The sequence below is a fragment of the Trichosurus vulpecula genome, chromosome 1 (genome assembly GCF_011100635.1).
Source record: "Trichosurus vulpecula isolate mTriVul1 chromosome 1, mTriVul1.pri, whole genome shotgun sequence".
Classification (NCBI taxonomy): Eukaryota; Metazoa; Chordata; class Mammalia; order Diprotodontia; family Phalangeridae; genus Trichosurus; species Trichosurus vulpecula.
Window position 1 is genome coordinate 21,783,785 of NC_050573.1, and position 14,787 is coordinate 21,798,571.

A 14,787-nucleotide genomic window follows, 5' to 3' on the forward strand; every position below is an offset into this window, starting at 1 on the left:
GTAGAGGGAGCAGGCTTTCATGCATTATTAGGCGAAGGGGGAGAAAGGTCACCGACCTCCTTTTGCCTTTGGATACAAGCCCTGGAGAAGCATGAAGGCCTCCTGGTCCCCAGCCAAGTAGCTCCAGCTCCAGGGAGGTCTGTTTGAATGGTAGATCCCCCACCTTTGGCTCTCTGGACCCTGCTGCCCCCACCCCCACCACCCCAGTGTGGGCCCCAGCGGACCCTCCCCCAGCCGGGCTGTTCAGGGCTTGGCCGTTACTTTTCAATTGCCCTGCAGGGAGTGGATGGGCAGCAGCTGGCCCTGCCAGCAGTGGCCTCTCAGGAGCAATCGGGATGCTTACCGGTTCAGGGCCTCCCCAGATGAGGCAGCAGCCGCCACCTCCAGCCAGGGCCTAGAGGAGGGCCTAGAGGAGCCTTTCAAAGGTTCAGGGGGAGGGGGAATGAAAAGCCCTTCAGTCCTGGCCTCCTGGCATCATCTCCCTTGCATAAACACCAGCTCCCCTAGATCAGTGAAGTTCTTATTTCTAGAGATGGTGTTAGGGTGATGGGGCTGTGCCCACCTCTGGGACCCAGAAGCTCAATTTAGGGAAACTAGCATCGGACTGGAGTGGAGTGGGTCTGCCTTCCACCCTCTGTGATTCTGGGCAAGTCTTTCCCCTGCCTTGGCCTCAGTGTCTTCATCTGTTAGAAGAAATCTCTGAGGGGCCCCTCCAGCCCTGACATTCCTTGTTCTAAGCCCCCCCCCCCCAGCTCTGAAATTCCCTGTTCTAAGGCCCCTCCCAGCTCTGACATTTCTTGTTCTAAGGTTCCCCCCCCCCAGCCCTGACATCCCCTGTTCTCAGGCTCCTTCCAGCTCTTTCCCTGTTCTGAGGCCTCTCCCAGCTCTGACATCCCCTGTTCTAAGGCCCCTCCCAGCCCTGACATCCCCTGTTCTCAGGCCCCTCCCAGCTCTGACATTCCCTGTTGTAAGGCTCCTCCCAGGCCTGACATCTGCTGTTCTCAGGCCCCTCCCAGCTCTGACTTTCCCTGTTCTAAGGCTCCTCCTAGCTCTGACATTTCTTGTTCTAAGGTTCCCCGCCGCCCCCCCCCCCCCCCCCCCCGCCCTGACATCCCCTGTTCTCAGGCTCCTTCCAGCTCTGACATTCCCTGTTCTAAGGCCCCTCCCAGCCCTGACATCCCCTGTTCTCAGCCCCACCCCCACCCAACTCTGACATTTTGTTTTCTAAGACCCTTTCCCTGCTCTATCATTCTAGGTTTCAGTAATTCTAAGGCATTTAAGAACGACCTCCCCTCCCCAGATTGTTTAGCTCCCAAGGTCACATTTCAGTTTTCCTGTAGCCAGTAACAAATGAGAGTTGGCTAAACTCTACAGCTCTGGGCTTATTCCCCTCCGTGTTGCGTTTGGTTTGGGAACAAAGTCTTCTTGGCATGTAACAGGATCCCCTTCCTGTCCCGGAAGTGCTCTAGGACTAAGCCTGGGGAAGAAGGCCTGTGAGTGGGCGGTACCATCTCTCCTCAAGTTCTAGAGAAGGATATGAGCTGGAGAAGCCTTAGAACAGGGATTGTCAAAGATCCTTAGCACCTGGAGTGTTAGATCTGAGCGGGGAACCTAGATCAATCAATCAGTCAACATTAATTAAGCTCCTACTATGTGCCAGACAAAACAGTCCCTGCCCTCAAGGAGCTTGCCCTCTAATGGGGAGGTAGTATGCAAACAAACACGTGCAAACAGGCTAAAAGGAAAATAGGAATAACCTGGAGAAGGTGATGCAATTAAGAGGGGTTGGGGAAGGCTTCCTGGAGACAGTGGGATTTTAGGTGGGACTTGAGGAAACAAGGGAGGTCAGTGGTCAGGGTAGAGGAGAGAGGGGGACGGCCACAGAGAATGCCTGAAGCTGAGAGACAGGGGGTCTTGTATGAGGAACAACCAGGAGGCCGGGGTGGTTTCGCTGGATCTAAGAGCATGTGTGGGGAGTGAGGTGTGAGAAGACTGGACAGGGAAGCAGGGGGCAGCTTGTGAATGCCAAACATTCTGGAGGTGATAGGGAGCCCCAGAAGTTTATTGAGTAGTGGGGTGACATGATCCAACCCAAATTTTAGGAAAATTATTTTGGTGGCTGAATGGAGAGACAGACTCCCCAACAGACTCCTGTAGTATTCCAGGCATGAGGGGATGAGGGTCTGCACCAGGGTGGGTGACGATGTCCAAGGAGAAAATGGGTGTATTTAAGAGACATTGCAAAAGCAAAGTGGACAGGTCTTGGTGCCATCTTGGATCTGGGGGGGCGGGGTGAGAGAGAGCGAGGAGCCCAGGCTGACTCCTTGGTTGGGAGCCTGAGGGACAGGGGGCAGGGTGGTGCCATCGACAGTCTTAGGGGAGTTTGGAGGTGGGGAAGATTTTGGGGAAAAGATAATGACTTCCATTTGGACATGTTGCATTTAAGACGTCTACTGGGCATCCTATGTTTGAAAGGCAGTTGGAGACGTGAGATTGGAGGTCGGCAGAGAGGTTGGGGCACGATGCGTAGGTTTGAGAATCATCAGCATAGAGGTGGTCATTAAATCCCTGGGAGCAGATGAGATCACCCAGTGAAGTGGGGAGAAGAGAAGGCCCAGGACAGACCTTTAAAGGACACCTATGGTGAGAGAGTGTGATCTGGAGGAAGATTCAGCAAAGGAGACAGAGAAGGAGGAGGAAAAGCAGGAAAGAAAACCTAGAGGGAAGAGAGTAGCCAGGAGGAGAGGGTGATTGATAGTGTCTAAGGCTGCAGAGGGGTCAAGGAGAAAGAGAATTGAGAAAAGGCCGTTAGATTTGGCAGCTAAGAGATCATTGGTAACTTTGGAGAGAGGAGGGCTGGCGGATGACTATAAGGGATTAAGAAGAGAATGAGAAGAGAAAATGTGGAGATGCCTAGTGTAGATGGCTTCTTTGAAGAGTTTGGCTACCAAGGACAGAAGAGATCTAGGACCATAGATATCTGGAATGGAAGGATCAATGAGGGGTTTTTCAGGACAAGGGGAGGAGTCAGCAGAGAGGGAGAGACTGGAAATAAGGGGGCAGCTAGGTGGCGTAGTGAGTAGATTACCAGCCCTGGAGTCAGGAGGACCTGAGTTCAAATCTGGCCTCAGACACTTGACACTCTCACTAGCTGTGTGACCTTGGGCAAGTCACTTAACTCCAATTGCCCTGCCTTCCTCCCTCCAAAAAAAAAAAGAAAAGAAGTGAAGGAATGGGGGTGACAGAGGGGGCAATCTGTTGGAGGGAACAGGATGGAAGGGGATCGTAGAGGGGCTGGCCTTGGTGAAGAGTCAGGCCACTTCATCATGTGAGAGAGGGGCAGAAGGCATATGATAGGAGATGAGGGGAGAAGAGAGAGCTCATGGTGAATGGCCTCCATTTCTCCTTAAAACAGGACGTTCTCAAAGTTCTCAGCTGAGAGGGTGGGAGCCATGGGGACAGCTGGGGGTCCTAGATTGGAAGCTGAGAGAGACCCCAGACTCAGAATCAGCCAGCCCACGAATGAATGTGTGTATGTGTATGTTGAACCCCTTCTCTGCGCAGAGCTCAGCGCTCAGCACCAAAGCATCAGAAAGTGTCCCTGTCCCTAAAAGGCGGAGCTGGGCATGCAGAGGAGACCATGAATAGCGAAGGACTATGGCAGTATAGTCAGCTGTATGAACAGGAAGACCCATATGGGAGCCCAGAGAAGAGGGAGGTAGATCATAGTGGACTGGTGTAGTCAAGGAAGGCTTCCTGGAAGAGGCAGCTTGGAAATCTGGGAAGGATCTGGATAGGCTGAGAGAAGGGTGGAGGGCGTTTTGGTTGGGGCTAGAGGGCATGGTGATGCCAGGCCACTGAAATCTTGGGGAATGATACTAGTATCCTAGTACAATAGCCACTAGAGCACTGGACTTGAATCGAGGAAGACCTGGGTTCGAATCCCATCTCACACACTTAATATTAGCTGTGTAACTCTGGGCAAGTCACTTAATGCCTCTGTGCCTCAGTTTCCCCATATGTAAAATAAGAAGTTTAGACTTGAAAGCCTCTAGGGTCTCTTTCCTAAGTCCATGGATCAAATGGGATCATATTTCTAAAGCCCTGGTACTGGTACATTGTCCCCTTCCCCCGCCACGACCCTGCAATTTATCTCTAGTTCACTTTATGTTTTGTCCATTGTTGGCTTTTCCTCACAACCCTGTGAGCTAGGAAGTCTATGAGGTTGATGCTTGTAGAGGCGGATGGGCTTGTCCATGAGGGCGGGACAAAGGCCAGGCTCGAGTCTGGACCTCCTGGCTCCAGGAGGGCTCTCTTCTCCTGCTGCCCTATTGCCTGCACAGACCCTGGACCCCTCAGGTGTTTCCCTCCCCAAGTGGGTGGATTGCCTGGGCCTGGACAGGCAACGCAAGGGTTGTAATCCCTCTATTCATTTTTAATGGTTTATTTCCACCTCGAATATTCAGTCTACGCCATGCTGACCCATTTTCATTTTTTAAAAAATCTTTTCATCACATCAGGCCAACCTAGAGCTCTCAGCTGGGGCCAGTGGTTTGGAGAATCCAAGTCTGTTCTTTGGCTCCAGATTGCCCCTTTCCCCACTGTTTCTCTCCCTTGCTTTTCCCTGGTTCTCCCTCCCTTCCTTCCTTCCTTCCTTCCTTCCTTCCTTCCTTCCTTCCTTCCTTCCTTCCTTCCTTCCTTCCTTCCTTCCTTCCTTCCTTCCTTCCTTCTTTCCTTCCTTCTTGCCTTCCTGCCTTCCTTCTTTCCTCCCTTCCTGTCTCCCTTCCTCCCTCCCTTCCTTTCTCTCTTCCTTTCTTCATTCATTCCTTCCTTCCTTCCTTCCTCTCTTCCTCCCTTCCTTCCTCCTTTCCTCTCTCCTTTTTCCTTCCTTCCTTTGTCCCTCTCTCACTTCCTCTTCCTTCCTCTCTTTCTCTCTTCCTTCCCCCTTCCTTCCTTCCTTCCTTCCTCTCTTCCTTCCTCCTTTCCGCTCTTCTTTTTCCTTCCTTTGTCCCTTTGTCCCTTCCTCCCTCCCTCCCTTCCTTCCTTCTTTCCTTCCTTCCTGCCTTCCTCCCTCTCTCCCTTCCTCCTTTCCTCCCTTCCTCTCTTCCTTCCTTCCTCCCTTCTTCTTTCCTTCTTCCCTCCCTCCCTTTCTTCTTTCCTCCCTTTCTCTCTTTCTTCCTTCCTCCCTTTCTCTCTTCCTTCCTTCCTTCCTTCCTTCCTTCCTCCTTTCCTCTCTTCTTTTTCCTTCCTTTGTCCCTTTGTCCCTTCCTCCCTCCCTCCCTTCCTTCCTTCTTTCCTTCCTTCCTGCCTTCCTCCCTTTCTCCCTTCCTCCTTTCCTCCCTTCCTCCCTTCCTCTCTTCCTTCCTTCCTCCCTTCTTCCCTTTCTCTCTTCCTTCCTTCCTTTCTCCTTTCCTCTCTTCTTTTTCCTTCCTTCCTTTGTCCCTTTCTCCCTTCCTCCCTTCCCGACTTCCTGCCTTCTTGCCTTCCTTCCTTCCTCTCTTCCTTTCTTCCTCCTCCATCTCCAGATGCATTGCTCTTTGCACTGCACCATGCTGTCTCTCCTGGGGACAGACTAGGAATCTGAGCCTCCACTGTGTGTGGAAATTGCCTAAAACCAGAACCTTTCAATGGACCCCCCCCCACCCCCACCCCTGGGGCAGGAAGAGCCTGGCAGGAGGGGAGGGCGGCTTCCTGCTTCACCTGATTCCTTGTGCTAACTGGACATTGCTGCTTCTGAAGAAGCCTCAAGCACCCTCTGAACGTGGCCCTGGGACCGGGGCCCCGTGGCTCAGGCCTAATTGTGGCTCTGCCTGGAAACGGGGTTTATTTGTAGTACACCGGTGCTATGTGACTGGTAGAGTCAATGCTGGAAGGGCAATCTGGCCCGACGCCCCCCCCCCATTTTACAGATGAGGAGACTGAGGCCCACAGCGGGGCGTGCAGGCAGTGAGGGACAGAGTACTCTTCCCGAAGGTGATCACCGAGGGGCGCCAAAGGCAGGAGAGGGTTTGTGAAAGATTCCAGGCCACGTTCTCTTGAGGCAGAGAACTCGCCCAAACTCACATGGGGACCTGGCAGAGCGGAGATTCAAACTCAGGCCCTCGGACTCCAAAGCTAGCACTCCTCTCCCTGAACCATCAGGCTGCCCCCATCCATGATGCTTTATCAGAATACAAAAGGCTTTCCATCCGAGATGGCAAACTGTCCTATTTGGGGGCCTCGTGACCTTTGGAGTCCAAAAGAGATTGGGTCTGGACCTATGACTTCACAGGTTTGGGGAGCTCCCAGGTGGAGAAACTCCCTCTGCCGATATAGCTCAGCACCTCCTCTGCAACTTGGAAAGGTGCCTAGAGCCCTGAGAGACTGTGCATGTGTCAGAGGCAGGATTTGAACCCGGCCCTTGCCAGCTTTCTCTCCAGTAAACCACCCATTTAGTCCAGTTTGCTTTACCTGCACTTGTGCCTAGCAGGGCAGTGGGATATAGTGGCCAGAGGCCTGGATTGGAGTAAAGACTTGGGTTTCCGGCCCCCTCAGTTCTTAGTGGCTGTGGGACCCTGAGCCACTTCTTGGGCCTCAGCCTTTTTCATTTATAATAGCTCCCACCTCACAGCTTCGTTAGGAGGATCAGTGGACTTAAAGCTTTGCATAAATGGCAGATATTACTGGGATTATCTTGTTTAATTACCACCACTTTACAGAAGAGGATACTGGTGGTCAAAGAGGGCAAGTGACTTTCACATGGTCCTCTAGCTAGCAAGTTTCTGAAGTGGGATTTGAACCCAGGACTCTTGAATCTGAGTCTGGCACTGTAATTCATCTTCATGGGATCCTAGGATCCCAGAATCTGCAGGGCTCTCAGAGACCATCTGGTCCAAACACCCCGTTTCACAGAGGAGAAGACTGAGGCCCAGAAAAGAGGAAGGACCTTCCCAAAGTCGTAGCATCTCAGAGCTTGCAGGAGCCTTTGACGTTGTCTCCCCCAACCTCCCTACCAATGCCGGCACCCGTTCTACAGCCTTGATCTCCGACATCAACTGTCTCTGCTGAGACACCTTCTGTGACTGGGTCCAGGCTGCAGTCCCAGAGATAATGTTTATTAGCCATGTGGCTTTGGGCAAGTCCCTTCCTCGCTCCTAGCCTCAGTTTCCTCATCTGCAAAATGTAACATTTGCCCTGTCTACTGTAAAGCAGTAAAGAACTGAGAGTCCTTCTTACTATGACTTCACAGCAAAGTCCTCCTCTGATCCCTCATTTTTAAATGGGCATGTTCTGGATTCTTGAAGGCTCTTGCCATGGGAACATGAAGTGGGTTCTACCATGTTGGAAAAACTTTTGAGTGGGGCTCAGGTCTGTTTTCTGAGGGCCCACCTGGCTAGCCCACCAGTGCACTGGCCACCTGGCCTTGAAATTTTTTTATTTTTTATTTTTTTGGCCATAGAGACCCATGAAACAACTAAAAATATAAGATGGTCCTCGGGCCCTTGCAGCCCCATCCGCTCCTGCAGAGATGGTGGCAGAGGATCACAAACCCAAATGTGACTGGCGGGCCTCTTAAGTCCTGGTCCAGTGGTGGTGAGGGGGTGCACTGCGGGGGCAGGTGAATGGTACCCACCTTGAGGCTCTTGCTGTAGTAAAGGCAGAAGAAAGAAGAGAAGTTGCCTCTAAATGGAAAGATGATTCCCTGAACCTCCTTGGAGAAACAAAGTAAGAGATGGGCAGGATTGATTTCATCCTATGTCCAGAGGCAACAAGAATCATCATTTCCCAAGACATTTGGTCATCACACTTAGCAACACTAGTATTTGCTAAAAGACTGCCATGAAAACGTTGTTGAGTTGTTTTCAGTCACGTCTGACTCTTTGTGACCCCATTTGGGGTTTTCTTGGCAAAGACATTGGAGTGGCTTGCCGTTTCCTTCTCTGGCTCATTTTACAGATGAGGAAACTGAGGCCAACAGGGTGAATTGACTTGCCCAGGGTCACACAGCTAGGAAGTGTCTGAGGCCACATTTAAACTAAGGAAGATAAGTCTTTTTAATTCCAAGCCCAGTGCTTTATCCATTGCACTACCTAGCTCCTACCATGAAAATAATTTTACCTAATACTGTAGTGTTACTTGGTGATGAGAGACAAGCCAAAGACTCATAGATTACCCAGGAGCCTCATGCCTTCCTCTCATGACAGTTCCCAGAAAACTAGACCTGGTCAGTGCTGGGTGTGGTTAGAACCAATGGAATGGATTCTATCCTAACATACAAGAAAAGGCTGGTTTTTGATGTGGGAGCTGTCTGTATATGGTCAGACCATTGACTTCTCAGAGATAAGATAAGAATTGGTAAGGAACAAGAAAAAGGAATAATAATGAGAAGAAAAAAATGGAGTGTACAACTTACTCAAACTCTTTAGACAAGTGACTAGAAATGGACAACACACATGACATTGACACCAGTTACAATCACCATGCGTGGAAATGTAACCAGTGTCAATGAATTGCCCCAACAAGATTGGAAGAGTTCAGAAATCTCCTTAGTCAGCTAACGTTTTACTTACTTGCTACATAGAAATGGTGTGTACATCCGGGACAGAGAGGGCAGATGGACAGTGCATTGGGCCAAGTTGAACAGGAAGAGGGAGGGATGGGTGGAAGACAGCCAGAGTGAGTGCTCCCTCACAATATCAGGAGAAAATAAGGGTGCCCTCCAGCACATTGGGTGGATCCAAGGAGGTTAACGTATGGGAGTCCGTGGACAAGAGTTAACACAGATTGGGCAGCTATGGCCTCTGGAATGGATTTAACCGCTTCCTATCTGCCCAATCTGTGTAACTCTGGTCCGTGGACTCCCAAGGGTTGGGTAGGGGGCAGAGATTTATAGAATTAGAAGGGGGGCCTTAGAACAAAGAATGTCAGGGCTGGGAGGGGCCTCAGAACAGGGGATGTCAGGGCTGGGAGGGGCCTCAGAACAGGGGATGTCAGGGCTGGGAGGGGCCTTAGAACAGGGGATATCAGAGGGAGTCTTAGAGATCATCTGATCCAAAGTGCTCATTTCAGAGGTAACCACACACCCCCAAGGACTTGGGTGACACACTCAAGGTCCCACGCTGGTCCCTTGCACCCCAGTGTTAGCCCTGGCCCCGTCCCCTGCAGTCACTGCTCATTTAGGCTGCTCTGGATCTCAGCAAGACCTGAACTTGATTCAGCCTCAGGCCCCAGCTCTGTGACTCCGGGCAATTCCATTACCCTGTCTGCCTCAGTTTCCTCAGTTGTAAAATGGGGACGACAGCAGCGCCCTCTCCCAGCGTCATCCTCAAATGAGATAACATTTGTAAAAAGTGCTTAGAGCAGCACTGGGCACACAGTAGGCGCTGTATAAATGCTTATTCCCTTTCTTGCCCCCTCCTTTCAATAGACTGCACTGCCTCTGTAAGCCTTGGTCTCCCCATCATGATAAGCCCTGCTCTGTCCCCTTCCAGGGCTTCTGAGAGGATGCAGGGAGGGTTTGTCTGGGAAGCCTTTTCCAGAGGTGAGTCCAGAGCCAGTGGGCGTGGAGGCCTCAAGTCCAGGCCCTTCGTTTTACATGCTGGTAAACTGAGGCCAGCAGAGGTTTACTGACTTGCTCGAGGCAGGGCCAGGGTTTGAACCCAGGTCCCCTGGCTCCGAATCCCGACCTTTTCCCCAGAAGTTGAGTGGCTTGTCTCTGTGCTTCTGGGTCAAGAGCAGAACTGGGGTTTGAGCCCCCCACGAGCCCTGGGCCTCTCCACCAGAGCCGCGCTGGGCCATCACTCTGCCAAGGGGCCTCCCTTTTCCCCATCTCACATGTGCACACACGTATAACCCCCGCACACACAGTCAGGTGCAGACTGATGCCCACACAGATGCACCACATACATGACTGTGTAGACACGTGTACACACAGGTACACATACCACACACACACACACACACACACACACATTCTCTCTCTCTTTGGCTCCAGCGGGGAGGGGCCAGGCATGCCCCATGCGTGCCCTGACAGGAGGCATGTGCCCTGAGCCCCGAGTGACCCCACCGCCCACCTGACCCTGGGGATGGGGCGGGGGCGGTCAGGCCTGTCTGGAAGGGCCCCAGCAGGGAGCAGGGAGCCAGATGGTCCTGGGGGCTGGGGGCATGCTCGCTGTCACTCAGCCAGATTAATTTGGAGTTGGGTAGAGGCACCGAGGGGGGGTTGGGGTCAGAAACAGTTAGGCAGGAGACCCCGAGACAATGGGGGCCACGTGCCGTGGGGGGCAGCAGTCGCTCCCAGCACAATGGAGAAGCGGCCCACGCCAGCCGGGGCCAACTGTCGTGGGGGCCACCGGGGCCTGCCTGCCCACTTTTCAAACACTTTGGGCTCCTGTTTACATTTGATCCAGCCAATCCCTGGGCAGGGGGGGTGGTCACCTGATGCCCCCCTTCCTGGGATCGCAAGCTTTAGCCTGGACCAAATAACTGAACAGGGGTTGCCATGACAACACTAATTATGATCCCAAAAACTACAGTAGGGAGAGAGAGAGAGAGAGAAAAGAGGGAGAGAGAGGAGGGAGACAGACAGAGAAGAAAGGGAGAAATAGAGAAAAGGAGGGAGAGGGGAGGGACAGAGGGAGAAAGGAGAACAGAGAAAAGGAGGGAGAGAGAGGGACAGAGAGAGGAGAAAAGGGAGAGAGAGAGAAAGAGGAGACAGAGAAGGAGAGAGAGAGGGAGGAAGGGAGAGAGAAAAAGAGAGGAGAGAGAGAAAAGAGAGAAAGAGAGAGAGAGAAAGGGGAGGGAGAGAGAGAGAAAGAGAAGAGAGAGAAGAGGGAGAGAGACAGAAGGAGAGAGGAAAGACACAGAGAGAGACAGAGAGGGAGAAAAAGAGAAGGAGGGAGTGAGATACACAGAGACAGAGGAGGAGATAGAGCAGGCCAGGAAGCTGTTGGAGAAGGGGGCTGGCTGGGGCCCGGTCCCCCGCCCTGCTTCCCTGGGGGCCCTTGGCTTCCTTTCCCATCCAGCCCTGTCCTGCCCCCTCCTGTCTCTCATCACTCTCTTGTCTCTTCCATTGGAGAGAGGTCTGTAGTACCCGCTATTGAATAATAATATTAATATTTATGATGTCATATTGATGACATCATAACTGGAACTCGCTGCCCACCAGCTCTGAGTTTCTGATGCTTTAAGGTCTGCCGATCACTTTATAAGTCTTATTTCATGTGACCATCACAGCAAACCTCAGGGGTTTGTGCTCTTATTACAGATCGAATGAGATAATCTGTGCTCAGCACAGTGCTGGGCACATAGTAGGTGCTTAAGAAAGGCTTGTTCCCATCCCTTTCCCCTTCCCAGTCGAGGAAACTGAAGCAGCAGAGGTTAAGTGACTTGCCCAGGGTCACACACCAAGTGTTTTAGGCCTAACTCAAGCTCAGGTCTCCTCAACTCCAGGCTCTGCCCTCCCTCACCAGCACCTCCCTTCCTAAGTCCCCCGCCCACTCCCCACATGAGACACATCAAATATTTGGGCCTGAGAAGTTGAGGTCACTTATAGAGCCCGTGGATTTAGAGCTAGAAGGGCCCCCAGAGGCTTGGTCCAATGTCCCCATTTCCCAGATGAGCGAACTTGAGCCTGGGGTAACTTGGGTAGGAAGTAACAGAGCGAGATTGGAACTCAGACCTCAGGCTGCAGACCTAGTGCTTTCCCAGGGCCACACTGCTCTGATTGAACCCTCAGGGGGCTCCTCCCTTTGGGGTCCGGGCCCCTTGGGCAGCTGGGCTAGGGAAGCCCAGGAAACCTTCTCAGAAGTATATTTGTAAATGCATAAAACAAAATACGCAGGATTCCAAAGGAAGCCAAGGCTGTTGAAATATGGTGACCAAAATAGAATAAAGCAAACACCAGCCCATAGACCCAGGGCGAGAAATCCCATGATGTCAGATTTGGAAGCGACCCTGTGGGCTGCCACAAAAAGAATCCTCTCCACGTCTTCCCCAGTGAGTGGTCCCAGAATTTGGGAGGCCCAGCTGTAGCAGGAAGGAAGCTGGTCTGTAAATCAGTTCTAGTCCTGCGCCTGCCGCTAACTGTACGTGACTTTCACCTCTCTAGGACTTAGTTTTCCCATTTGTTAAAATGAGGCAGTAGAATGAAATGGTTTCATATTTTATGTTCTAAGACCCCTGCCAGTTGTGACATTCTGTGTTCTAGGATCCTTTCCAGTTCTGATATATCATAGCTGAGAAGTAACTTAGAACAGGAGATGTCAGGGCTTGGAGGGGCCTTAGAGCAGGGGATGGCAGAGCTGGGAAGGCTCTTCCACATAGCACTTTGAAGCTGAAGTTTTTGAGTCCAATGGCCTACCTTTACAGAGGAAGGTGCCGAAGCCCAGGGAAGCGGAATGCCCCACCAGTTACAGTAATGACCTATGTAGTACGTTTTGGCTTGCAAAGCACTTGACATACTTTCTCAGGTTTGAGGCGGGGATGCTGAGGATGGAAAGGTTCCCTGACTTCCCCCAGTGAGTAAGTCACTGAGGCAGGATTCCAGCTGATGCCCCTCAGCGTGGGCCAGAGTTCGGCTCTCCTGAGCCCAGGCCCGGCTTTCTGGAGGCGCTTCCCTCAGACTGTCCCTTCGGCCTGGTGCTCAAGTCGGCGTCCGGTTTCCATTCCGTGCTGTGCCCCATCCTGCAAGCATTAGGGGGTGACCCGGGCCGAGGCCGCCGGCCCCCTGCCCGTCCAGAGCGCCATGCCCACCGCCCTCCCGCGCTCTGTTTTCTCGGCCCCCCGCAGGCTCATGGCCGAGGACGAGCTGCCCGGCGACCTGCAGTCTCTCTCCTGGCTGACGGCGGTGGACGTGCCCCGGCTACAGCAGATGGCCAGCGGCCGAATGGACTTCAGTGGCTCCGGCACCTTGCTGCAGCAGACAGGTAGCCAGCTCTGCAGGTGGGGCACCCCGGTGCCCACTGCCATGCCCTGTCCTCCTTCCCCCAAGCCTGGTGCCTCTGGGAACTAGACAGCTCCTAAGCTCCCAGGTGCCCGGCAGAAAATCCCCATTCCCCTGAGAGGGGAAATCCTGCAGGGAGCCTCGGGGGCCTCTGTTGTGATTCCTGAACCCCTACTGTGTGTGGCCACCTGCCTGTGCTGCCCAGCCACTCTGAGATCCAGAAGTGTAGAATATCAGGGCTCATGGGGTCCTCGGTGGCCTGGCCTGATCACCTCTTTTACAGATGGCTTAGTGGGGCAGGTGACTTATCTAAGGTCACACTGCTGAGACAGGGGCAGAGTGAGGGTTCAGAACCAGAGCCCCAAGCTTCCCAACTGCTCATCCCTTTGCTGGCCATGAGCAGAGACAAAGGGCTCCCTCCCAACACAAGGACATCCTGCTAAAAGTGATGGTAGCAGTTGAGGGTGTTGGGGTCCAGGCAGTGATGGAGCTGGGGCTTAAGGGGGGCAGAAGGATTAGCCCTGGCTCTGAAATCAGTGGACCATCTGGTGTGTGTCTCTTCTGCTCTGTGGACCTCAGTTTCCTCATCTATGAAATGGATGGGTTTAATTAGCTGGCTTCTCAGGTCCCTTGAGGCTCCGTGTCAGGGGGGTCCCAATCTGAGGTTCACAGATTACCAAGGGGCTTGTAGTTAGATTTCAGGGGCTCCATGAACTTGGATGGGGAAAAAGTCACAGTTTTATTGTGACCAATATTTACCATTTCCTTCATTTATTTAAAAACGTAATTCTGCAAAGGGTCCAGAATCTTCCGACAGTCCAAGGGGTCCACGACATGCTCTGGACCTGTGACCCCATAATATTGTGACCTGTGTGATCTTGGGAAAATCACTGAACCTCCCAGGGCCACAGCTACGTTATCTAAAAGACGGGGAGATTGGAATCTCTAGGCTTCGAGGTCCTGTCCAGAAGACTCCATCTCTGGTTCTGTCCTGGCCATACAAGGGGATGGAATGTCACTAGCAGAGATGTGGGGGTGGGAGACTGCTTGGTGTCCTTGGGGCAGTGGAGAACCAGTGTGGCAGGAAGGGAGGTTTGCCAGGGGCTGTCTGGGTACAGAGGCAGACTGTGGATGGCCTGGGGAGTCAGGCTCTGGGGGAGGTGCCGCCCCAGGGTGGGGAGCAGAGCTGCCATGCTTTAGCTCAGGAAGCCGAGGGAGAGGCAGAGACGGTTGGGTCAGTGTAGCCTGGCAGCTCATGCTGAGGAAAAGGCCTTGGCTCCCAGACCCTGGTGGGGCTCCCTTCTGGCAGACCTTGCTCCCTTGGGCTCCCACTTGGCCGTGCTGGGCTGGCGCATGGGGCCCTCCCGCCAGTGGCCGGTTGTCTTTCTCTGCTTCGCCCCTGCCCTAGGTCCCATGGCAGCCAGCATGCTTGCAGCGGGTGCCCCAGGCACCATCAGCCACATGCCAGGCAACATGCCTTCCCAGGGCATGCTGGGGCTCAGCAGCATCGGGTCCCAGGGAGCCAGTGTAAGTGCCACTGAGGAGGGCAGGGGAGGGGATGGGATCCTGGCCTCCACCCTGACCCGCTGTCTCTTCTTCCTCCTTTCTTCTCACAGATGAGCCAGTACCCCATGGGGGGCCAGCCCTCCCCAAGCCTGCAGGACCAGCCCCAGCTCTACCCGGCCCCCTCACAGCCGCCATTCACTCTGGCCCAGGGCACACATCAGGTACAGGAAGGAGGCTTGGGCCTCTACAGGGATCCTAGGGGAGCTGATTTCTAAGAAGAAGCCTACCAGCTCCCGAGGTGCTGCCCCTGTGTAGGGCTGCTGGCCAGGAGAGGCTTGAGTTTAGGACCCCAGGCTTCC

General features: G+C 53.2%; 1 protein-coding gene across 2 annotated transcripts in view; it reads left to right on the top strand.

The window, feature by feature from the left end:
* Nucleotides 1–14,787, top strand: part of FOXN4 (forkhead box N4) — a 28,196-nt gene that overhangs the window by 6,486 nt on the left and 6,923 nt on the right. For both annotated transcript variants that reach the window (XM_036744201.1, XM_036744198.1), the window contains exons 2-4: nt 12,769–12,905; nt 14,331–14,449; nt 14,539–14,649. In XM_036744201.1, the coding sequence (XP_036600096.1) occupies nt 12,773–12,905; nt 14,331–14,449; nt 14,539–14,649 (363 nt within the window). In that variant the 5' untranslated portion in view covers nt 12,769–12,772. The remainder of the gene's footprint in view (nt 1–12,768; nt 12,906–14,330; nt 14,450–14,538; nt 14,650–14,787) is intronic.